At 40.6% G+C, this 27277-nt stretch overlaps 1 protein-coding gene across 1 annotated transcript; it reads right to left on the bottom strand.

Annotated features, from left to right (window-relative positions):
- Window positions 1-1164: 1164 nt before the first annotated feature.
- On the bottom strand, window positions 1165-27277 carry LOC135461657 (monocarboxylate transporter 12-like). Its single transcript, XM_064738843.1, is given in 6 exon segments — window positions 1165-2806; window positions 3329-3701; window positions 4110-4351; window positions 4354-4388; window positions 4768-5101; window positions 26987-27277. Coding segments are annotated over 6 exon segments (1902 nt in total). The 5' UTR covers window positions 27213-27277; the 3' UTR covers window positions 1165-2114.

Here is a 27277-nt window from a genome sequence, read left to right as displayed (position 1 = left end):
ATAACCTCTCCTCTCGTATACCCCATGTGTTTTTTTTTTGTCCTCGTTACATAGGCAGCCTCTCCTCTCGCGTACCTTCTTTGGAACTGGTCCTTATTACAACGTTACCACAACCTATCGTGTATCTCAATTTAACTCTGTTCACGTCTTGTACATCTTATTGTAAAAGCGTACACATTTGGTATATATATCCCAGTAGCACGATTCACCTCTGGTATACGTCCTTGTAACACGGTTTATATCCCGTGTTTGACTACACTTGCGTTGAACTTTTTCACCAATAGGAAGCCTTCATCCCTTCTTTCATCTGGTACTGGGAATACAGCAAATAGAGAGCTGTAAACATTAAATTCGGACTACATTTTCGTGGAAGGGACAAGTGTTTGAAGGCAGATCTGCTTTGATATGATACAGTATGCAGACACTCATCTTACATTTGTACAAATTTAGCTGAGTGACAATCTATATAATAAAACCGATGCCTGTAAGAATATATATTTACATGTATCCAGTCACTTAACCCGCCAGCACTGAAGATAATATGCAATGTCAAGATGAAATGACCCGTATTCAAGTTGGTATCGTCAGTGTAGATATACTAGCAACTAGGATGTATCACATAGTCCGTCGGCCGCCAAAAATTACGGCCACTTGTAGGAAAAAAAGCCACGATCTTTGACAGCCGGACACGTGGATGTACAGTGGAAGATATAACACACACAGAGCTTCAATACATAGGCTGAATATTTAACCGATTTTTAAACCACGTGTCATCGTTATAAGTTCTCAACTTGAAAATAGTCACCATTTGCTCAATGGCAAGTTTTGGCAGCCGATTGCGAGCGGGAAAAGTAGCGAATATCTGGACCCTCTTCTTAATATAAAACAATAGTTACACAGTCCGCTTTAACATTGCTATATCTCGTGTAAAAATAGGGGTGGCCAACTAAACCTTGTCCACCGGGGGATATGTCATGGACACGGCTCAGGCTGGACTAGAGTCGATATCAACTTCTAAGAAAACTTGGTATTTGAGTTACTGGAAAAAAGTAACGCTTCTTTCTCTTTCGCTTTTGGTAATGATGATACGACTTGCTCTTCATGTATTGTCGACATGGCACCACTTAATGTTTACGTACTGCGAATAAGGTGCTACTCGCTGTTTATGTGTTGTCGACATGGCACCACTTAATGTTTACGCATTGTGAACATGGTGCCACTCGCTGTTTATGTATTGTCGAAATGGCACCGCTTAATGTTTACGCATTGTGAACATGGTGCCACTCGCTGTTTATGTATTGTCGACATGCATCACTTAATGTTTACGCATTGTGACCCTGGTGCCACTTGCTTTTTATGTATTGCCGACATGGCACCACTTAATGTTTACGTATTGTGACCCTGGTGCCACTTGCTGTTTATGTATTGCCGACATGGCACCACTTAAGGTTTACGTATCGTGAATATGGTGCCACTCGCTGTTTATGTATTGTCGACATGGCACCACTTAATGTTTACGTATCGTGAGCATGGTGCCACTCGCTGTTTATGTATTGTAGACATGGCACCATTTAATGTTTACGCATTGCGAACTTGGTGCTACTCGCTGATTATAGTTTCGAGGAAATATTCCATACCGTAGACACACAACTCGTTTTTGGTGGTTTGAAAATGGTACGCTTTTCTGTTAATGGTGTTACGAAAAACTTGCTTACGTGTTGTGAATAATGTACCATTTCATTCTACGATCTTATGAATGAAAGTTCTCAATGTTTACATGTTATAGGGTTGTCACCATATGAGACATGTGGTACAAATACATGACTGTGTCCCAGCGGCCTATTCACTGATCACCAGCTCTGACCATTTGATAATAAGAATAGTCAATGGGAGAAACTCCGCTGTCAGCAGTACTCTAAAACATGACCACCTTTAACTTCTTAGGTTCGCTCTGAAGAACAAAGTAGAGACACACGAGAACTTCGTGGGGGGAAAGGTTGTCATAACACTGACCTCATGCCAGCCTTGTACCCACCAGGCTACGGTTGTCTTTCAGAGTGTCTCCTAAATCGATGGATCGATGTTACATTTTTGTTACACAAGACTCATCCGAATCACACCTGAGCTTCACACAAGTTGATGTACAAGTCGCTGTCGTAAGACACAGTCGCTGTGGATTCCTTCTCCTGACTCGGCGGATCAAACAGTTCTACTTTCACCACTTTCTCCTTACGATCGTTCAGGTGTTTCTCTTGTCTGTTGTTTTTGTCCGACGATGATGAATTCTCAGAGATCAGGTGACACGGGTCCATGCCACTGCTGCTGTTACTCAAATCTTTATCTTCTTGGTCCTTTCGCCCCATCAAATAGTCCGCAACCTTGTCTAGCGTCGAGACATGGGGTACCTCTTTCAAATCGCACTGGCCCATTTCTCTTTCCTCCGAGATTTTGGACAGGACGCTCTGTTTTTGCTTCTCCTTATGAGTGAGATAACACTGAAGCTGCATGTTGTTGGCGTCGCGGACCGGCGGTTTCCTCAGCTGAATCGGTGAGATAACGTATTGGGCGTTGTTGAGCGGTTTAGAGATAACGCCATCGGCGGTGATGTCCAAAAGGGCGGCAGCCTCGGCAATTTGCTGGTCACAGGTACACGTGTGTTTCTGCAAGACGTCGGCGTTAGAGTGATGTGTCTCAGCGAAGGACATGACGAAAAACAAAAGACCGCCAGTCACCGTGCAAATGCCAGCGAATATGTAACCCTTGCCCGTTGTAGGGGAGGGCGGAGTGCGGATGTCGTTGAGGTACACTGAAAATGAATACAGAATAATGCGAAATGTTGTCAATCGAAAACGCTGTCATACAGAGATAGAATTCCTTTAATTGTACTGCACACCGTCTGGAAGATTTATTCAACATCACATCATCATTATTATTTTCCTTTTTGGCCCCTTTTTTTTACAAATTAATAATTATTGAATAAAACTAATCAAAGCCTACATCACAACGCAAGAAAAGTGGTTAGACATATTCACCAAACTATTTACCAAAAATACAAATATTGTATGTCAGATAACATCTAATTATTTATATATGCACTTGATACAAGTGTTTACTGAAAATTTTTAATTTTTGTCAGTTTTAAAAAGCAAATCCTCGAAAATTTCAAAGCATCATCCTATGATACATTGTTTGGTTTGCACGATCTGGCTCGCATGTGTATGTACACAATATCGTATCATGAAGATAAAAACAATAACAGGATGAAGTACCACTCGTCACAATTATAATCTCTTCTCTTGGAAAAAATGATGCGTATTAAAAGCCTTACCAGCGATGGGTGTGCCAACAAGAATGGACAAACACTGTGCGGCGCAGATAAAACCCCAGGCTCTTTCCATGATCTTAGTCTTCACCAGTTCGTACGTGTACATCTTCAGGCTGAAACAGTAGCCACCGTAACAAATGCCGAACACCCACGCGAACAAGGCGAATGCATTGTAGTCGTGCGCCATTGTGAGAAGTAGGCAGAGGACGCCGCAGCTCAAGGAGGCCGACTGGCAGAGGTAGCGGCGGGAGATGATACACTTGTTGTTGTTGCGGATGATGATGTAGCCGTGGGTGCAGCAGCCGATCATAAGGCCTATCCCCATGTACACGTTCAGAAGTATCAGAGCGTCGTTGTTGGCGAAGTCGTAGTTGATCTGGCGATTGTGGGAAGCTGGCTCACTTGATGTCGTTTTGTCCCAAGCTGTGTGTGTCTGAAGAAAAACGATAACCGAGTTTAATGCCAACCAAGTATAATAAAAAAAAACAAGAAATTTTAAAGAAAAAGCATGGCATTACTCAATGCTTGGTTGGTTATCATCTGTAAAACCTTTATAAATGCCAAAATATGAAATGCAAAATTCCCTGATCTTAGGTAGGTGATGACAAATATGTTTGTCTTCCTGTAGAAACGCCCTGGATTTGGTTCTCTTGGTAAAGCTTTTGTCAAATGTGGACCCTCACCAATTAAGCTTTTGTCAAAGTTGTAACGCCAATAAAACCGCGAACTTTGTCAATAAATTCAAAGCAGAGGGAACAGTATGACAAGTGGAACTGGTCAGTACAATACCTACCAGCAGAATGACCGGGACGTGAATTCCTAGGGCTATTAATGACGTTATCACCATCAGCATTTGAACGGAGCGCATGCGCAGAGCGCTAAAGTCGAAGTATGGCGGTTTGTCAGCGTTTCTATCTCGACGTGTTCTCTTCTGGCTCTTGATGTGCAGAATGACTTTCCTCCGGGGGTGATAGAGAGATGCTGGACGATACAAAGACCCGGCCAGGATGGTCAACACTAGCAAACGGCCACACACTGTAAGCCATGCATCCAGCTTAGGGTCCTGCAAAACAACACATGCGTACTGAAGTAGCATACTACTATCGCCGGATAGAATCTAGCCCTCGCTGCTTTGGATGCGACTTTTAGGCAGGAGGTTTGTCAGCTACCTGGCGAAGGACGGTTTATTTTCCTTCAAGGACGCTCAGTTTCCTCCATCCATAAACCAAACTGCAGTCAAATAAATAAATGTAAATGTACACTTTTATTTTGTTAGTTTCAGGGCATCAACTACCACTAATAATTTGCATTTTATTGTATTGTGATTTTCTGTAAAAGAACTTACATACTGAGTGAAAAATAAGTAGCACACAAAAATGTAGACTAATCTTCGCTTCATTAAGGATATCGTTTACTGTATATTGTATCAAAGATATACTTACTTGTAGAGTTTGGAGAAAAGCACAGACATGACGGCCGCGCCTAACCCCGTGCCAGACAGGACGATGACTTCCGCCAGCTCTCGCCTCTCCTTGAAATAGCGACCGATCATCATGTTAGCCGTAGACACGGTGATGCCTGTGCCCAGGGAAAAGACAACCCCATGGCTGATGAACAGCTGCTCCACCTGGGTGGAGAACGCGAGAAAAAGGCACCCGAGGGAGGAGATGAGCCCGCCGATGACGGCGTACAAGCGAGGGCTCTTCCGCCGGCAGATCGTTGTGATGACGGGTGAGAGTAGGAGGGTGACGCTGAGACCCAAGCTACCCAGCCAAACTGAAACAAAACAATCACAGGCATTACTGGTGTGTATAGGCTACCGAGCTAAATTGAAACAAAACAATCACAGACATTACTGGTGTGTATGGGCTGTCGAGCCAAACTGAAACAAAACAACCACAGCCATTACTGGTGTATATACGCTCAGCTAAACTGAAACAAAACAACCACAGGCATTACTGGTGTATATACGCTCAAATAAACTGAAACAAAAAAATAACAGACATTTCTGGTGTGTATATAGGCTGTCGAGACAAACTGAAACAAAACAACCACAGACATTACTGGTGTATATACGCTCAGCCAAACTGAAACAAAACAACCACAGACATTACTGGTGTATATACGCTCAGCCAAACTGAAACAAAACAGCCACAGACATTACTGGTGTATATAAGCTCAGCGAAACTGAAACCAAACAACCGCAAGCATTACTGGTGGATATAGAGCATAACGTGATAATTAACAAGGTATGGTCTTTATTTTCACTACAGCTACCAACGACAGCTAGCCAAATTTCGTCATCCGCCATTTTCAATAAAAAAGATGAAGTCGTGGATCGCTTGAATTGAAATCAACAAGATGTACACCATTAAAAGTGCGACTTACAACTTGTTTGGAAGCCTTAACATTAATTTTTACTTTAAAAACATGAATTCATAATAACGGGAAGCTGGTTTTCGTTGTGCACAACGTCCGGGTTTCATGTTAGTGAATAAAACGCTTCAGAGCGGTTAATGTGGCAACCGCATGAGCTGTGAACATGGACCAACTGATTGGTGTTTTACGCCGTACTCAAGAATATTTCACTTATACGACGGCGGGTAGCATTATGATAAAAAGGAAACCAGGCAGAGCACGAGGGAAACACACGACCATCCGCAGGTTATTGGAAGACGTTCTGACGTACGGTCGGAGAGGAAGCCAGAATCAGCTGGACTTGAACTCACAGCGACCGCATTGGTGTTACTTTAGTAGAACAGAAATTATGAAAAAGAAACTGTGGTAAGTGGTTTGTAGATGGAGTACGTGAAAGGCAAGCACAAAAGTTAGAGAGAGAGAGAGAGAGAGAGAAAAAGAGAATGTCTTTTAAATGTAAACAGACATTCGAACAAAAATACCTGTACAAATACCACCTTAAACTGTCTTAAAATAAACCCAACTGGCGTTAGTTTGAGACAAATTCACCCATATTTTCGCAAACCCACTTATTATCATCGAAACACTTAATAGACACGCGGCCAAATTGAGAAGGGCAGTCAGTCTGATTTAAGAACGTCAGCTAAAACTGTAGCCGATTTACGTAAATGCTCTACGCAAGTCAGGTTATCCGAGACCGCAATTTGGCCCCGCTCTGACGTCACGCCAAAGCTTGTCGATGCTTGTCCCATTAAGTCAATTGAAAGTCAACTGTATCGAAATAGTTATAGTGAGGATTGTGTATCGAGGTAATGGGACGTCGGGCAATGCTGGAAACGAGTTTAGCAAGCCATCAACACAGGGCATCTTAAGGCACTTAGGGAATACAGATGAAATGGGGCCAAAGAATGTAGGGGACATGGCATGTGTAAAAGGTCATAGGCAAATCAGTCCGCAAGGGTCTTTTTTATAAAAGTGAATGGAACAAAATGGCTGTTGATGTAACTTTTAGAAACCATGTTTGTTTGATAATTATAGAGATTTTGTACAGACAAGTTATTGTACCCCTAAAGCAGCTATACCATAATCATTGTTTGCACAATTGATTGGCCGGTTGAATTGATTGGTGTTTGACGCCGCACTCAAATATATTTCACTTATGACACCACAGTGGTGTTTCCAGTCTGATAAGTGCATTGTGGAAGCAGTGCCAGGAAGTCATCACTGGTCTTTGATGAACTTTCTTCCTCATGTCACGGATGGATCCCCCTTCCTCACCCCACCCCCACATGTTACGCATGGATCCCCGCTCCCTCACCCCACCCTCACATGTTACGGATGGATGCCCGCTGCCTCACCCCACCCCCACATGTTACGGATGGATCTCCGCTCCCTCACCCACCCCCACATGTTACGGGTGGATCCCAGTTCCCTCACCCGACCCCCACGATACGGATGGATCCCCGCTCCCTCACCCCACCTCAACATGTTACGGATGGATCCCAGTTCCATTCCCGCCCCTCTTGTAAAGCGAGTTCAATGTGTTGTGGTGGAAGGCAAATCTTCTGCATTAAATTTTTACCTAATACCAGTTACACTTTCATGCGAACCCAGGCGACTGCTTATTGTAACGGGGCAATTCCAGTTGGGAACTGTATCTTAAAATCTCCCTAATGAAAGATGGAAATGAAGAATTCATGATTTTGTGGACACACAGTGACTAACGTCCTAAAATGGCAACGGATGACCTTTGGTTTAACACAACAATGAGACTTAGTTAATTCAACCTTGCGCTACTTCATACCTTTTGTTTCGGAGTTGGAAGTTATTATTGACAAACGTAGATGTAGGGCCTACTCAAGAGAGAACACTGTTTGTGAGTACGCTGTCGCTATCAGTTTGCCCAGCTCATGCTGGCTTCCTATCTGGCCGTATATGGAAGGTCTGTCAACAACCTGCAGATGGCTGCGGATTCCCCCCTAGCTCTGCCCGGTTTCCTTCCACCATAATGCTGGCCGCCGTCGTGTAAGTGAAATATTCCTGAGTACGGCGTAAAACACCGATCAAAATAATAACTATTTGGGTCCCATAATCTGTTACATCCAAACTTGCAAACTTTAGTTACTTCTAAAGTTACCATTTAATTTGCATACATTAACTAATGTATAGGGTCGTAATAGGTAGCAGATGGGGGAATCAAACCAAGTTCAGACACAACGTACTTATTACCGTCTCCGTCCTTCTAGAAAACGCTCTCTGCATTGGTCAGAAAAGGTAACTCATATATGGCAAGAAAAAACAACACAAAAAACTTTTTAAAAAGGGCAACGCAATGAGAAACCATAGAGCCCTCAATTTTTTTTTGATGGGTGCCTTTTCCAAGACATCAGCCATCTGCAACGTTCCAAGAACTTCTGAGTGAATTGAGGAATACCTTGTTTACAAGTCTGTCCAGCCTAGAGGCACCGCCGCGTACGTCACACAAGGGGAAAGCCCTCCGGTATAATGCATGGTTACCATGAATCCAGCACTTAGATGTAATCCAGCCTGAACTGGGGTAATTTCCTCGAAACTCATCGCTTCTTTTTAATCCGAGAGCCAATTAAGTCCAGAGCTCTCAGAACAAATGTTCCTCAACCTGTGATATATGCCGTCTGTACAAACGCACCATAGTGTTGTGTTGAAGGCTATCATATTGCACAGACATCAAGTGACTTGGTGTCTCACGTCTCGTTCAATAAATGGCGTACAAGTTGGGTTTACCTATGAGTGGGGGAATGTATCATTCACAGCCGAATTGTGAAAATAAGTAATCTGAAGTTATACTATTGCGTAATGACTACTACACTCATCTACAGCTTGCCAGGGGTCTGGGGTTCAAATCCCGGGCACTGCTATAAGGGTATTAAGGAGTGGTCTTTATAAAGCTTGATCTTTCTCATTAACTAGACATCCGCCGTCGCTGGATTTAAAGGGCACTACAGGCCCTCCACAAGGTACGACTTTCCTGGACTTGCATTTGTACAAAGACAACAGGGTTTCCAGTCAAGTCGATTATATGACAGGGGGGATAGTTTCAGTTTTGACGTTCTGAATTGTCCTTACTTCAATAGTACTCACCAGCGCGCTGTTTGTGTGTTCAAGTCCAGCTCATGCTGGCTTCCTCTCCGGCCGTACATGTGAAGGTGTGCCAGCAGCCTGCGGATGGTCGTGGGTTTCCCCCGGGCTCTGCGCGGTTCCCTCCCACCATAATGCTGGCCGCCGTCGCATAAGTGAAATATTCTTGAGTAGGGCGTAAAACACCAATCAAATAAATAAATAAATAAACACTTGGATAGTAATATACCGAAGAGTGTTGCATATGACATGAGCATGTGAGCATATCCGGCCTTGTAGTAATTGTTATGTGTTGTGTGATTTCAGTCCGTCAGTCATTCACAAGTTACTAATGTACAAACAAGTGTGTCAAAGAAGTCAAAAGCAAAGCCATGTATTTCTACAAACAGTGACATGTCCAATTATTTTTACAAACAGTATCATGTCCAAGTATTTCTACAAACACTGTCATGTCCATGTATTTCTACAAACAGTGACATGTCCATGTATTTTTACAAACAGTGTCATATCCATGTATTTTTACAAACTGTGTCATGTCCATGTATTTCTACGAACAGTGTCATGTCCATGTATTTTTACAAACAGTGTCATATCCATGTATTTTTACAAACAGTGGCATGTCCAAGTATTTCTACAAACAGTATTATGTCCAATTATTTCTACAAACAGTATTACGTCCAAGTATTTTTACAAACAGATTCATGTCCAAGTATTTCTACAAACAGCATCATGTACAAGTGTTTCTACAAACAGTATCCTGTCCAAGTTTTTCTTCAGAGTAAGATCCGCGCGTTTCTACAAACAGTGTCATGTTCATGTGTTTCTACAAATAGTCTCATGTCCATGTATTGCTACAAATAGTATCCTGTCCAAGTTTTTCTTCAGAGTCAGATCCGCGCGTTTCTACCAACAGTGTCATGTCCACGTGTTTCTACAAATAGTCTAATGTCCATGTATATCTACTATGTCATGTCCCTGTATTAGAAATACAGGGACATGTTCCTGCCCATTTATTTCTACAAACAGTGTCATGCCCATGTATATCTACAATCTCATGTCCATGTGTTTCTACGAACACTGTCATGTCCATGTATTTCTACAAACAGTGTCATGTCCATGTATTTCTACAAACAGTGTCATGTCCAAGTATTTCTACAAACAGTGTCATGTCCATTTATTTCTACAGTGTCATGTCCATGCATTTTTACAAACAGTGTCATATCCATGTATTTTTACAAACAGTGTCATGTCCATGTATTTCTACAAACAGTGTCATGTTCATGTATTTTTACAAACAGTGTCATGTTCATGTATTTTTACAAACAGTATTATGTCCATGTCCAACTAGACTTAGAGGGTAAGTGAACAATTGTATGTTCTTTAACCATGATTTCTCGAAACACGTTGTGCATCTTATTGTACCAGCATCGCTGTGTTCCTGAACAACTGCTACAAGCAAGGTCATGTCACAAACTGCTCTGTATTGAAACAGAAGCCAAACACCGACAGTGAAGACACGATTTGGAAGCCTTGAAACAACATGCAGTTCTACTTTTTTTATTTATTTATTTGGTTTTATACACCGTACTCTTCAATATTTCACGCATACGACGGTGGCCATCATTCTGGTGGGAGTTGCTAGGAAATTAACCCAGAATGGGGACAAGAAACGAAGTCATCATATTTATCTGAGTTCAACTCTTTCCCAGAAAATAAAAAATATTGTGGTTGTTGTCTCCAATAAGTGTTCTGTTAATGTGACATCTGCGTTCTAACCACTGATTGGCTGAATGCTTTTTTATTTGAGACTGAGCTTGGTCAGTTTATTGATTGGTGGAATGCTCTTTTTAGAGACGTGGTTTGTCAGACCATTGGTTGATTGAAAGTTCTTTTTGGAAATGTGCTTTGCCAGTCAGTTTGTCCATTGCAAGGCAGTACAGCAAAGTCATCAAAATAACTTCTATGGCAGCGCCGGTCCAGTGTGGCGTAGCAAATGACGAAAACTCTCTGTAGTAGTCTACCGCTACTGGCTGCCAGGAATTCTGGTTAGGTAGTCATTTGTCATCTTTGCTCTTTGAGGAAACTCATCTGGGGACCGATCTAGAATAGGTAATGGCTTGTCGTACCATGCAATCATGGTAAATCTTTGCTAACTGCAATTTGTTGCTAGTTTAGTTTTTACTTTCTCAGAGTTTTATATTTATACATCATTTTGGTTACTTGCAACAAAAACACCAGAGACCTATATTCACAAGAGGTGTATATTCCCACTGAGACGGCCACGTCTCCACCTATCTCCTTATACACAGAGCCTACATATCCCAAGTTTGGATTCAAATTCGTTCACTCAAGTAACTCATCTTTTCAGTAAACTTCATTGCCTGTGCGATGCCTAAAGGACTATGATCTTTCCGACATCGTTCAGTGGACAGAGCTGGGGATATTAAGAGGCAGGTTAAGTGTCTCCGCCCTGTTATATTACGTCCTTCACCTCACAGCTACTTCCTGGTTGATTCTACAGACGGGGTTGAAGGTATTGATGTAAGTCATACAGTTCAACCGCACATCTGTGGTCTGTTCTATATTTACGCACACAATATCGGTTTACCTGGTAAAACCGTGCTTATAACGAAGACGAACTTTTCAACTCCGGTTTAAAAGGCGTCGTTAATCAAATACGTCCATTTCGTATTAAATCGGGATACGGTAGTATATTTATAAGACTGAGTTTGACAACTGATTTGGATATAGTGTTTGGACTTTACACTGAAAACTGTTGCTCCTTTATTTGCGGCAAGCCTTACTTCATGAACTGGTGGCTGCTTCCCTTTCGAACGAGACAAGTTTCATTTGACTCTCTGATGACTGATTCTGTTTCGTTTGGAACAAATGCTATTCCATACATACAGTTTTGTATGAGGAAGGTGTTAATGGCTATGTGGTGGAAATGAGCATTGAAAATGTGTATCGATTTTGATTGGTTTACGAATGGCAAGCAATTGCTAGGTTTGGCAATAAAACCCAATGCCAGCTGTCTCCCTATGAAATGGAAACAAATATGAAACGCTCTAAAAATTAGACCTATATAGATTACAATTAATGTCCGCTAAATAACCAAATTAATCTTTGGCCACTTTGCCCAGAGACCATTTGCCTTAGTCAGCACCAGATAAACACCTGCACAGGTAGAACAAATATTAATTACCTTAGAAGTTTCTTCTAGAATAACAGCATTATGTTTCTTTAGCTTTCTTATAAGACACCATAATACTGGTTATGCAGTTCTTATTTCCTTAAGCTATTATTCTATATTGTATTCTGTATATTATAATAGACCATTAATTTGCTTTATTTTAGCAAACATATCTTCGTTTTTCGTTTTATTGAGATATCCAAGGTCGCGATTTTGTTCATCAATATGCAGGTAATGTAAGGCGCTACGCATTTCCATTTTAGGTAAACACATCCATTGTCTCTTTTATAAGACATTATATATTACTGTATAGTTTCTAATTTGATTAAAATTTTTTTTTATCAAGGAGGGATATTTTTAGTTATTTTACATCTAAATTGACGAATTGTATGGTCCTAGAGAGAAATCTGGTAAAAGAAACGCCAATACCTGGTTACAGTTATAATTCTACATTTCCAAGGGTTCTCTTTCATATATGTGCTTCGCCTTCTAAATTGCGTCATAACCCATTTATATCTTAATAATTAATAGTGAGGTAGTCCATGTTATTACCAGGTGAAATCTGGGTTTGTGTGCTAGTTTTAAAGAAAAATTATGCAACTTCATTCTCCTACAAACCGGTTTGATCACGGCAATGTATGATACACAATCATGAAACATATCTCCACCCATCTTTTACTTTACTTATCAGAAATATGTACAAAGATATAACATCAAAGAAGAAAACAAAATTAAAAAAAAAATGAAATTAAGAAGAAGAAAGAAAAAAATGTATAAAAATAATAGCTCTGGATTCAAATTTCTGCAAACCTATTTTTCTGTTTGTTCGTATTTTTTCAGTGATGGTTTGGTTGTTTATCTGAAATGATCCACCCATTTATTCCAGGGAGCAAGAGTTATTTTCTGACGCGGACGAAACCCATAATCGAGGGTTTTATATGTGTTTTCACGCACTTCGGTGCAACAAGGTACTTACCACCTGCAAATAGCCACAGTTACACAAAAGGCGATGGCATATGGAAATATCAAGGCTATTTTGACGAGCACTTTGACGTCATTAATGATAACAACAATGGAAAAAAACCAACGACTGTCCGCCCAGGTCATTATTATACTCTCAGTGACGTAATAGCTCCACAAACATCGCTTGTTGGAAAGTTTGAAAGCCGGTGCCACAATGTCAGAGCACAGTTGATAATGAATCAGGATGACCATACGAATCATTTAAGGATAAAGGAAGTAAGCAAGGAAAAGTCGTAGGAAGTGGGTCCACCAAGTTGTGATCTTCTTTCTGAAAGCGTTATATGCGATCGTTTCTTTCTTACATATGCCAAGCAAATTCCACAAAAACGATATCTGACGTTTGTAGTGCTGAAAAGGGTCGGGCATATCACAACTAAAGGTTGAAAGGAATTCATTAAATCGTATACTAATACGATGTTCGAACATGTTTAGAACGTTTTATATCGTAAAGAATCATCGAATGTTTCACTTTTCCCATGTAAGATCAAGATGGAAAGAATTTGTCTTCACGGCAATTTTCGGGTCTAAATTTAGGCGTTCAAATATTCTTCATTTTGAGACATGTTTCCCATTTTGACTGAAGGTATGACTTTTTTTCCACAATCGCGCTACAGGAGTATAACTTGTATCCTTTCATACTCTAGACTCATGAAAACACTTATAAAACTATTTTCACCCCATCCATTATATGTATGCTTGGGGTTTAACTTCACCCCAACCAATCAACATGCAATCCCACAATATATATGCCTTTTATGAATGCGATGTATTTGCACCAAAAGAGCAATTATTCGTTAACGCAAACTTTCGGTGACACCAGGGACCAAGAGACACCGACATATATTGGTTGTTCTCGGCGACATGAAGGGTGTTTAAGTGTGTGACCTTTGTGAAGAAATCTTTTAATTTTAGCAAAACCGGTGGATGAAAATAGAACGGAGAACAGCGCTAATCTTTTCCATTACATGCTATAGACTTTACCATATCGATTGATTCCAGGATTCACGGTTTAGGCTTTATACTGAAACCTGTCTGCTACCGAGAGTCTTTGGTTTGTAAACCAAGGTATCAGACTACTCGATGTCAAATTTTCTAAAAGTTAAGGTGAAGTGTGCAAATGATCCGACATTTCTACAAGGATCACTTTTGTTTTTCGCAGTTTTATTCAAAACGCATGACAAAATAATCAAGATGGTTATAGGTCTAAAACTTGACGGCATCACGAGTATACAGAAGGTGGATCACTCTCAAAACATTCCATACAGTTCTCACTTAAAACAATAAGTAGGCTATAGACTATGCAATAGTTCGGAAGTTTTATTTTTATATATTCTTATACCAGCAATCAACCGATATTGACGTTTCAGGTCATACGAGTTTATTTAGAGAGGTTTTATTCCTGCACTGGGGCAGGCATACCGCTTCCCGCTCAATGTCAATTCGGGTACAAGCTGAACTGATCATTGTTATCTAGCAATGCATGTGTAATACGTCAATAATCTGCTCATAAAACGTCATCAGAATAAGTCATGAATAATAAACTACATAAGTGTGGCCCAAATTACTTTAGACGTGAAACGTTCCCCAACATTAGTTAGGGATATGACGTCCGCAAATATCCAGTTGTTTACGTTTTTGGCACTATATACCGAAATGATGTTATGACTTCAACGCCACGGATACATTATATGACGTGGTCAGCTATAGAATCGTATATAATGACTGCTGGTGACCAATTCAGGCATCAGCTGAGTGTATGCAAGGCGTGGGGTGTAAATGGTCCTTCTCTGTCTTCCCATAGGCTTGCCAGTCTTACCCTGGACTATCCCCTAACAACGCCACAGATTTAGCGACAATTAGCTGGAACTGCACATGTATCTATCACTACTTAACCAGGTGACTCGAACAAATGTCAAGGTCGAAGCTGTATAGCCACACATATGAACCAAATCCAGGACGCTGTCTTAAAATAAGACGCTGACGAAAACCATGGCAACTTATAAAATGGTACCGAACATGTACAAATCATAAGTTACTGCATGTGGCTCCATTGGATGACTGTATATGGGGACAACGGGCCTGCATATATGAGTTATAGCTGTAAACTAGATCGTTAGAGCCTAGGCCTGTATGATCACAGACCCAAAGTGGATGCTAAGACGAACGATTCAATCCGTCATCACCTGATCAGTGTCGTTCAAAAGAAGACCTAAAGCAACTGAATAGACTTTAACCATTTCCATCCGTTTAAACATCCATTTTTTTCTATACCTTAGTTTATCCAAGTGTTTCTCTTAAAGCCGAGTTAAAGCTTCATGGTTTGTGGCGCTGTCAAATCGTCGAATTCGGATAGCTAAATGAAAGTGATTTGTGGCGCTGTCAAATCGTCGAATTCGCATAGCTAAATGAAAGTGATATGTCGCGCTGTCAAATCGTCGAATTCGGATAGCTAAATGAAAGTGATTTGTCGCGCTGTCAAATCGTCGAATTCGGATAGCTAAATGAAAGTGATATGTCGCGCTGTCAAATCGTCGAATTCGAATAGCTAAATGAAAGTGATATGTCGCGCTGTCAAATCGTCGAATTCGGATAGCTAAATGAAAGTGATATGTCGCGCTGTCAAATCGTCGAATTCGGACAGCTAAATGAAAATAGGGCAAGCTGTGGTCCAAGGTCTATTAATGTCGGTTTAACACGAAGAGAGTTAACTGTTTTGTACGCCTTCCTCAGGACACAATGGCAAAAATTGATCACTCTGAACAGTCAACTACATAAACATGTTTCCATGAATATGTTTATCATTTATGCTAAACGCAAACAGAAGACGTATGAGGATTATCAGTTGTAATTATAAAGGCTACAGCACAGAGTGTAAAACCAGAGTAGCGACGATAGTGTGGTAATTGGCAAACAATCACACGTAACCCGTGAAATCTGGCCTCTTGTCAATTTACCTCGGTTTGGATTTTGATCACGCGGAATTAGACACAATTATAAACCAGAGTTCTTCATAAACTTTCTTAATTTGACCCAGCTCTTGATTTAACGAGTCATCGTGTGGATGAACTCTTGTTACACTCTTAAAACGCAAATGTTCAAATGACAACATTTTCCAAATATTAACATAATATATTACATACATACTTAATTTGAGTGTCAACATATGCCCTGTGACGACTGTAGCGCATCCAAGCTGTAAAATAGTGTTAGATTACAAGAAATTTGTAAAATTTATAATGGAAAACGCATCATAATGGTACTGGTGCGAAGAATAATCCCTAAAAATGTAAATTTGACAGTGCTACAAATTACATCATTTACACAAGGTTTTCAATGCTCAGGTAACGGCCCCGATAACTCAGTTGGTAGAACGTCCGCTTCAGGGGGCGGTAGTTCCAGGGTCTATCCTGGGTAGGGTCACACCTAAGACTTTCAAAGACGAACTTGTAACTTCCTCGCTTGGAGTTCAGCATGGAAGGGATAATGCGACGACTGGTTGACCAGTATCGGTATGACGGCCTGTTGGGGGCGCCTTACTTGCCTTCGGTAAGTCGTCTCACTGAAGCAGCACTAGATAAAAGAGCGGTGGAAATCCGTCCTGCAACAAGGAGGTACATTACATGCATTCTAAGGACTTCGTCCTCAGATGACTGAAAAAGTGTTAAGCACAATAAATCGGTTTTACTCCTTGTACTATAGTCTCTTATATTTTTAGTAGTATTAGTTCTAACACTTTAGAAGGTGGCAGTCTAACTTGATAAAAGATTTCCCTTCGTCACCATTGCTAAATTGCTGGATATTTATATCACATATAACTTTGGTTTAAGAGTGTAGTTGCGTATAATATCACCACTATACAATAAACCATTGCAAACGCGCAAGTACAATATACACTGGAAACAACTGCTAAAAACCTATTGTTTATGTAAAGTGCATAAACCAGAGTGGGAGTTGTGGTTTTCTAACTGTGCACTAGCCTATACGGTATATAGCTGATTACCGTTTACACAGTGCACCTGTGAAACACACTGTGCATTCCTTGACACGCACTCTACACACGTGACTCGCAATTTTTCTTTTACATTAAATACACTTTATAGCATATATATCCAAAGAGATTTTTGAAGAAACTAGAACTACGAAGCAGCATGTATATAGACTGTTAACCAAAAGTCATTTTTTCCAAAAAAGTTTCTCGCACACTCATTTTTTTCTGAAAACGTTTCTAAGTGCAATGACTCAAGTTTCAAGCAACCCTCAACAACAGTCATTGTTAATGTAAACAACTGAAATTGATGTATAAAGCTTCATGTCTATTTTTCTCGTCACGATATGACTGAAATACTGCTAAACTGGTGTAAAGCCATTATCATTCATTATTCTTTATTTTCAGGTCAACAGATGGCGGTGAAAGACAAAGGGAATCAATAACGCATATAAAGACGACGTACGAATTTAAGTGAGACATGGCAAATCACAGACTTAAACGAACATTTGGTCCTGGTTATTGCTAGTCAAAGTATATGGAAACATCATCTGTTTCGTGGAATACAAAGCCTTATTATAGATTCAGTAAACATTTCAACCAATTGTTTGGTGGCATACAAAAATCCTATAACAGATGAACATGGAAACCTTTCTATCTTCTCACGTGTGGTAGGAAGGTTTACGGGGATGTTATCACGATGACTTGACGCGTAAGTTCGAAGGATTCTAGGTATAGCGTGGATCATAGGTAAAGCGGTAAAACGTAATCATCAGAGGGTGCTGCACAGAATAACGGCTAATACCAGACCACCCGATTCAGAGCACGTGTTTGCGGTATAATCGTGGTGTGTGTGCTATGAGGAATGGATGCAACAATGTTAGAGCCATGGGAATTGTCCACATGAGATATAGGTTTTTTACATTGCTCACTGCACTCAGTACAGCAATCCATCCAGTAGTGTCGTTCAGTATTATTTCATATTTCCATTAGTTTCAAAATATCTTATTTGTAAGATCAATCGGGTGTTGTTTTTCATAACTGACGATTAAGAATAAGTAAACGTTTTTTTTTTTAATATTGCGGGGAAATCCTTTGCATCGAGAAAACGATTTCACCGCGAAGAAAATGATTTACTTCACAGTAGGGTGAATCTAAACACCACGAAGACAGTCATTTTACAACGGAATAATGTTTGAACCAGACTGACAATATTGTCTAAATAGCTGGCTGGAACACAACTGTTTTCACACTTCAGTCGGTTTTTAGTTGACTTTTTTTTATCATTCCACAAAAATTGTTGTCCTGCTAAGTAAAATGTTTGGTCCAGAAGAAATGTTTTGTTCTACAAAATTCTTTCTCTATGTTGCTGTTGTTGCCAAAGCTCATGTTACAGGTACAGAGAAAAGGGAAATAAAAAATAAGGAACCATAATGCCAATAGAGAAATTACATGGATGGACAGGAGGAAATTTTCTGTGGGTCACCGTATCCTGCTAATGTAAACTGATGATTGAGTCTGCGCACACGGCACATGGTGCGGTGAAACTAGTCCTCATCTGGTTTTAGTCGATGACTAACAGAGAAAAAAAGGTAAAGAGAAAAAAGCCTGATAATGACTCTTTTTGTAAGGGGCTACAAGCCACAGGTTCCAGAAACAGACGAATTGTTATGATTTATTTGTAACAGGGGTTGTTTGAAGAGGGGTTACGTTAGCTGGTCGGTGGGTATTTTGCACTACCGTGGTGGGTCATATCAAGGTTTTCCAGAAAAATTAGTTGAGGAAGAAGCACGTTTGTTTTTATGTTGTTTAATATTTCAAGGTGAGGTGTCAAAATTACTCCGTCCTGGTCGAGGGTCAAAATTACTCCCTCCTGGTGGGGTGTCAAAATTACTCTGTCTTGGGGGTCAAAATTACTTTGTCCAGGTCGGGGGTCAAAATTACTCTGCCAGGGTTGGGTGTTAAAATTACTCCACCCGAGTTGGGTGTCAAAATTACTCTGCGCAGGTGGGGTGTCAAAATTAGTCTGTTCCTGTGGGGTGTCAAAATTACTCTGCGTGGGTGGGGTGTCAAAATTAGTCTGTTCCTGTGTGGTGTCTAAATTACTCTGCGCGGGTGGGGTGTCAAAATTTACTGTTTCCGGATTGGGAGTGAAAATTACTGTATCCAGGTCAGATGTTGCCTGTCCTCTGTCCACTAGGGGTTCCATATACCCTAACTTCAATTAGTTGCTCCAGTAAGATGCAGTGATAGTGATTATGGAGTGTCGTGCCTGGTGTCGTCATTAATTGCCATCTGTTACGCAACAAGCGTAAGCCGGACCATAATAATGTTCAAACTGTCGTACAACCTGAAGCAACTCAGAATATGTTCTCTCCACCCAGGATAATACCCCGACCGTACATCCTCCTGTAGACACAGTCTTACAGCTAGGGTTAAAGAATTAGAAGTCGGTAATCTGTCTACCCGAATGACAAGGGAAGGGATGAGTTGGGGAGGGGGGGGGGCGAGGATACGGATGTCACACACCAGAGTTACGTCATGCTTCGTTCAGCACTCTCACAGCCAGATTACTTCGGATTAGGACCGTCGAGGAGTTGGCTTATCCCCGTCAGAAGAACAACTGAACATAACCAAAAGCTAGAAGAAAACTTCAGACGAAAACAAAAACTGGCTGAAGGGAAAAACGAGGATAATATTTGCTATACACACGGAGTCTTATTTATCGACAAACAACTTTTGTTTCTTCAAATCACGTACAGGCAATGACAAATCATACATAGAGGAGGACATTAGTGGCTTTGTTTATCATGAATATGCGCTCATCCGTTTCCAAAGAGAAGACGGTTGAAAAAAAAGACATTTGTTTTGCTGCATCCTAATTTTTATACGCCCTAATCTTACGAAGCGGTCGGATCATACGCTTTGTGTAACGTCCATGACAACATATTGTGAAGGTCACGACGGTATAAAGTGCGTCCTGAGTCAGCTTTATAAGACGGACCCCTTAAGTGTATGTAATCTCCTGATTCATATACCATGCTTATGTCAGTCACGATGCGCATACCAGCGTAATCTCCTGATGCATATACCATTCTGATGTCAGTCACGATGCGTATACCAGCGTAATCTCCGGATGTATCTACTATTCTTATGTCAGTTATGATGCCTACACCAGCGTAATACCATGATGCATATACCATTCGTATGTAAGTCATAATGCGTATACCAGCCTAATCTCCGGATGAATTAAAGTCAAATCTGGTTATTTTAAATAATGTTATTTATCAACAATGTTGCAAGATATAAACACATGTTATATACGACTGGCCTACGTGCTCCACGCTCCTATGTCTGGGTTCAGCTGTGCTTAAATCGTGACCTTGAATGACCTCTGCCTGGAATCTATTACACCATCAATTCAAACACTGCCGGCAAGTTTTTACAATGTAGTCAGTGAGCTTTGTTTGTTTGGAATAAAAGAAAACAAACGCTTAAAAGTACAGTGCAGTCACACAGGCCTTACAAAGGATCCATGTGACATCGAATTTTGTTTAGCCCACAAGCCAGGGATAAACATCACAGTTGGATGAGACGTGAAATCCGCTGACCGCTGGTTGCCTTGCTGTAGGCTATTTATAGTGCATGCCGACTCCAAAAATAGTCCATCCAAATGACATTTAATTAGACGTCGGTATCACGGTTACGTGAACCAAGATTCTCGATATGGCTAAAATCTGGTCGATTCGTGGGCTAAAAATGTATTCTGTGTGAGATATGGTGGTGACTGGCCCGAAAATAGAGACTTCAATGACACTAACAGATCGAGGCCACGAAACGGGTGTTTATTTGCCACGCTCTGGCGTACACGTAGTCTTCAATACTGCTTGGATAACAAATGAAACCCGGATCATGTCACACAGTATTCCACATACACTGACTGGAAAGCTTTATATATACCTCCTATGGTTCAAGTCAAATTGTATTAACCACCAGTACACAGATACCTACAGCAGTACTATCTACTGATTCATGCTTTTTTCACATAAATGTCTGCCCAACACCTATATATATCTTTACACGAGTACATCCTTTGCAGTTCAATGTTTACCATTGTCAAAAACCTCGTCTAGCTGACTACAGTTTAATTTCTGTCGACGTTTTCAAAGCGATCATGAATACTTTTAGATGTGGACACACTTTAAAGTTCTTTAAAGCTGACATCTGATGCATGCCACATCTGTTAAAGTGAATGACTCTGAAGAAGTATAGCCAAGGACAGACTTGAAAATTGCTGTTGAAGTCAGGTAAGTGACACATCTGTTAACGTAAAAGAATATGTAGACGTATAGCTAAGGATAAACGGATGACACGTTTTTGACCATATTAACGTGAAAAATGATGCAGACGCATGGCTGATGGCGGATTGAAAAGTTCTATTTTTTACGAGACTCTGGTTGATATGCCATGGATGTCACATCTGTTAACTTGAAAGAAGATAAACACATTTAGATTAGGATAAACTTCAGTTTTGTTAATAACACATGAATGTCACATTTATAAGCGTAAAAAATGACGAAACACCATAGCTTAGGATAGACTGACAAATTCCTTTTGATGTCACGTATATGAACCTAATACCAGAGTGAAGAACGCTGCAGACGAATTGATGGCGATAAACTGAACACTCCTGTCGATGATATCTTTACTTAATAACAAGAAAGAAGCTGATGTTCAGTTAAATGTGACAGATTATGTTCATGTCACGATGATGACAATATCATTAGCATAACCTTTACCGGAGAGATTATAAGAGTTGACAATAAAAAATCCCTTCATGTCACATTTGTTATCAAGAAAATGATGATACATGGCTTGGAACAGCCTTAATTAATGAACAGGTTCAGCCGAGGATACTACTTATGTTGATGTCACGTTTAATAACATGAAAATGACGAAGATTAATAACTGGCATATGCTGTGATATACCTCGTGTTGGAGATAAGTGTGTGCATTCCTTGCTCTTTCAAACATGATTTAAAACTGTGGACTGCTCCGCTTTGCATGAATCCGTGTTAATTTTATAATTTATATATTTGTTTTTAGCTCTTTGGTGGTTTGCGTTGATTCGCCATGGTTTTACTCTCTGTGCTACAGTCTTTTTATACTGAACGTTGTTTTGGGAATTCGCCTTGCGACTATTGACCTGGAACATGTACTCCGGTTGATGGCTGTTATATGAATATCTGTTTTGACGCCTAGATCCTTCTGACCTGAAATCGAGCAAATATCCGAAACCTGACCTTGGCCAGGTTTGAACCATACAGTGAACTGGCTTTAATCCATCGAGAAGGACAAGGGTGGTGCTTAAACACACGCTTTGTGCAGTGGTCCCGGGTCCGACAACATACCTTCTCTGATACGCCCGGGCCAACATTGCTTATAGGCACGGAGTTAGCAATGAAATATTGATTGGACCGTAGTTTATACACAGGGAGAGCATTTGTAGTTGAGCGTAGACAGTTTGGTTAGGCTGCACACATGTGAAACATTTCGTTACACAGCCTTGGTAAATGGCATTGGACGAGTGTTCTACATGCACTGTACACGACCTGACCTCCTAGCAGCCACCAAGGCATGCACCCCACCAAATCAAGGCAATCAGCGAGCAAAAATCACATTGCTATAAGGTATCCTGTCTTTACAATTCTGCGGAATGCTGTAAGTCCCTGGATTATTTGATATGCAGATCAGCTGATATGCAAAGAAAGCTAAGGCCGGGATGAATAACAATAAAGAGGGAATTCAATGCTGATGTGCGTATAACTGGTGTTGTAATTTACTCGATATTCATGCTCAATACAACCTCATATACTCTGACATCCCTCGATTATACCTGACACATCAGCTACTGCAAAATCAAGGTATTCAAATCTTAATTTCGATAAATAAGCAACAAGGAATGTGAAGCATGCTATTAGCGATAGATGATAGAATACAGCGCTTGATGTAGCTGAAGCACATGTACACACTAAACAATGCCTCTGGTAAGGTCACAGCTGCAGACGGTAAACGAGTGTATTTGAAAAAAGAGGTGTCTTACGGTGCTGGTTTAGAATCAGTCCCAATCAGATGTCCAATATCGCAAGAAGAATAACAATTCTTCATCAATGCTAATTTTGTCCAACATTTATTAAGTGTAGCCTATATGAGGATGGGAAAGCATGAAGAAAAATGGGATTTTTTGCACCAGAATAATTATTTGAAACAAATATTAAACACTAAAAGTTTCTGGAACAAAAGACATTTACGGCAAAATGCAGATAGTACACGGTATTGTTTGCTTTTGGAGTCTTTGATATTATCGATATTTCGCCATGGAGAGTATCCAGGCGATGAGAAGTGTTAAAGGGCGAAGTAGGCGATGCATGAACGCTGCTTTGTCCTCACACTTAACCGGTCATCAGCCGGCACTTAACACGGATCAGCGCATGATAGGATAACAGTGCAATACACTGAAACCATCCGGGGTGAATTATATATGCTATAGACACGTTACTACATCCACCGGGTTTACAGTCACTGCCCTTGAAACAAACTAGGTGTTATGGTTGTTTTGCAGCGGTTGTGTTTGGCTTAATGCATTGACAGCGGCTGTGTTTGGTTTAATGCATTGACAGCGGCTGTGTTTGGTTTAATGCGTTGACAGCGGCTGTGTTTGGTTTAATGCATTGACAGCGACTGTGTTTGGTTTAATGCATTAACAGCGGCTGTGTTTGGTTTAATGCATTGATACTGTTTGTGATACATCCTATATTTTTCTTTATTTTATATTCCTAACTCATGCACTCGGCGTCCCCCACCCAGTCATGAAGTGAACGACACCATTACTGTGTAACGTATAGAACGTCTTGTAATTTTTGCAGTCACAGGTCAGTGCAACTGCTTCGGACATTAACTCCCCACCAATTCAGGCATAGATTGCACAAAACAGAGCTGGAAATTACGTTAAAATTAACATGTTTATTTCAGACATGTTAGGGTATTTCTAAAAAAAGACCCATGTTTTAGTAAAGCATCTTGCATTAGAAGTATCTGGATTTGTGTAACAAGTGTATGATTTTAACAGGCCTTATGGTGTCTATCAAGTACCCATATGGGTTCAAATGGGCAAAAATAAGATGGAAAACTAACGGCATTTATACTATTTGGCAATAAGTTTTGCATCACGGATAGCGTGTCGTCTGATAAAAAAAACATTCATATATGTTTCTTGCCTGAAATAACTGCGATATTCTCAGCAGAACCTATTTTTGGATTATTGTTTTGTGATGTTTTCCAAAATATGCACGGGCTGATGGGCTCAAAAATGTTAGATATAACCTTGCAGCCCGGCCAGTTATATTGTATTTGTCTTTCGTTGAAAATGACCAAGTAAACGAGTGGGTTTATTCTTGGTTTCGATCTCTGATATGAAGCGAAATCTGACTGACGTGACTGACTCCATAATATATTATAGGTTATAGCACGGTAGTATCATACATAAATGATGGAAATGGTAGCCAGACAGAAAACCATGACAAATAACTTGCAGACTTTACCAACATGCGTAACACATGCTGGAAATGGCACAATTGTCCCGGGTTATTTTAAGCCACGCACCAAGTCGCCATGGTGATATGCCATAATGACCTGGCTAGTTGACAGCTGACAAATCTTAACACCTGGTCTATCAGGCAGCGCACACGTGGTCCTGAAATGATCAATCCAGTCTCCCTGCCATGTCACATCAGTTTCTTGGGAGAAAATAACAACAATGATACTGGTACAATATCGGTCCACATGTACGAACTGCGCAGACGTACTTGGGAGTGCTACAAGGCAATGGTGAACAGCGATCGATAAGAGATTCGGATTAAAGATTCCTAGGATGTTTTAAGTCATTAATCGCCAGGTCAATTTCTAAAACAACATTAAACACAATCCTCTAAAAAAAGTGTATAAAATATGAAATTACAGGACGGATTCATGGAAAGAAAAGCATTCGACAATATCCTTTGAAGGCCAAAAGAGGCAAGGAATACTAATGGCAAATTAGATGTAAATATCCAAATCGTGTACCATGTTACTTGAAATATGGCCTCTTTCTGTTGTGCAGCAAGTATACAATGTCTGTATCAATCAAACACACCGCGACAGTTCGTAGATAGAAATACAGATAAACAATAGCAGTCTTTGTCTTCACTAGTGCAGACCAGAATAAAGAGAAAATCTGTTCAAAACATTTTCCTCAATACACAACTTTCTGAAGTCTTCATCAGATCAGGCCTTACATAGACGCAATGATACTTTATATAGACACGATCATAACATCTTTTATTCGTACAGAATATTCATAAAATACTGCTGAAAATCAATTATCTAATCTAATGATAACGAGTTGATACATTTAAGGTGATCATATGTTATATTGTGAATTGAGGAGCCAACATTCTGTAACAAGTTAACGATGCGATCCTTCATGCACTGTGAGTCCAGCGGCATATTCCACAACACTCCCCTAGGCTAAGAGGATGGTAGTTACAATCTGCTGGTGTCGGAAGGTCTGACAGTAATCTGTGGGTGGTCATGGTTTTCTCCCGGGCTCTGTCCGGTTTCCTCTCACCATAATGCTGGCCGCCGTCGTACAAGTGAAATATTCTTGAGTACGGTGTAAATGAATATATAAACTCTGCTGGCTATAGATAATTTGATACTCTTGTGGAATGGGGCCCTGCTTTACTGTAAGGACAGTCATACAATGGATTTGCCAAAAAAATATCCTCAGTGTATAAAGGCTTAGGGTTAAAGATAGGGATGACATTTTGCCACATAGACAACAACTGAGCTTCCTGAATCACCATGCACTAGGACCTATGACGCATCCGCGTATGGCCAAGGGAACTACCAATACGTTACTTTGTGGTGTAATAGAGTTTGTACTAAATTTGTCACACACAAACACTTGGCAGCCCTGTGTATTATATCACCAACATAAACGATTACAGCATGGAAATTAGAAACATAGTCTGACGATCGTGTCATACTTGGCAAAATAGGGAAATTCAGGATCTTGTTAATTTACCTCATTTAGGGTCTTATTTCTAACTGTTGATATAAATGCCTGAATAGTCCCGCCACCAGCAAAGCCGTTTCTGCATCAATACACCGTAATATACATGTTCTCTTTTCCTCAGTTTTTATGTAAGGGCAGTTTTTGTGTATAGATGATTCTAGTCATCGCAGTGGTTCACTGACAGCCACGTGCTCCTGTATGGCCTACAAGCTGGCCACTATAATGTATTCACGAGAACAAGCGTGCCCCAATCAATATCAATAATAATCACATGTGATTGGCCTTATCGGCGTTAAAGCGCTGTATATCTTCAAACGCTATATGTGGCCGACTTGTTAGAAAGTAAAATTGGACCGTTAACTCGAAAACGTTTAAACACAATGATACCAGTCAGGAAAAATGCTGAATTTAGCACTGTTACGCAAATGGTACGTGCGTCAGACATATATATCCTTGACCACTTGTTACACAACTAGCCATTTTCTGTATGTATACATCTCAGTGCCTCTGTCTGCAATACAGACTTAACAGTATTGACAAGAACATTTTCGTTAACTTTTTGAGACCAAAATTGAGAGTCACAATGGCATATATAGTTTGGAAAGGCTGTATGTTTTATCAAAGAAAGCCATCTCGTTGGCATGCACGCAACAAGTGCTGATCGACCGTTTGACGTAGTTGCCCGCAGGTATTACACGACTTATGACGTTCGTACAGCCATTTGGTGGCACAGACAAACGTAGTTGGCTTCCCTATATAAGTATACATATTTACATACATACTGATGTGGTTTATTGCCGGGACACTTACCTGCATCAGCCAGCTCCGCTTTGAATTCTTTCATGATGATCAGGTAAAGAGCTCCGTAACTAAAGTGGAACCCATGGCACAAAACATACACAAGTCCAGCAGCGGCACATATAACCCATCCCCAGCCACCGTCGGGGTAGAAATCCCCGAAGTTGATACGGATGGTCGTAGATTGGGGTGGCTTCAGGTCATTTTTTCTTGGGGGCTTCGCTGGAGAGGGCACCATTTCACGACTACCCTGGGACGGGGTACTCCGGCTGCTCTCTCTGCTACTTTGTTTACTGTCAACCC

The sequence above is a fragment of the Liolophura sinensis genome, chromosome 1 (genome assembly GCF_032854445.1).
Source record: "Liolophura sinensis isolate JHLJ2023 chromosome 1, CUHK_Ljap_v2, whole genome shotgun sequence".
Classification (NCBI taxonomy): Eukaryota; Metazoa; Mollusca; class Polyplacophora; order Chitonida; family Chitonidae; genus Liolophura; species Liolophura sinensis.
This window is presented reverse-complemented; position numbering and strand designations above follow the sequence as displayed.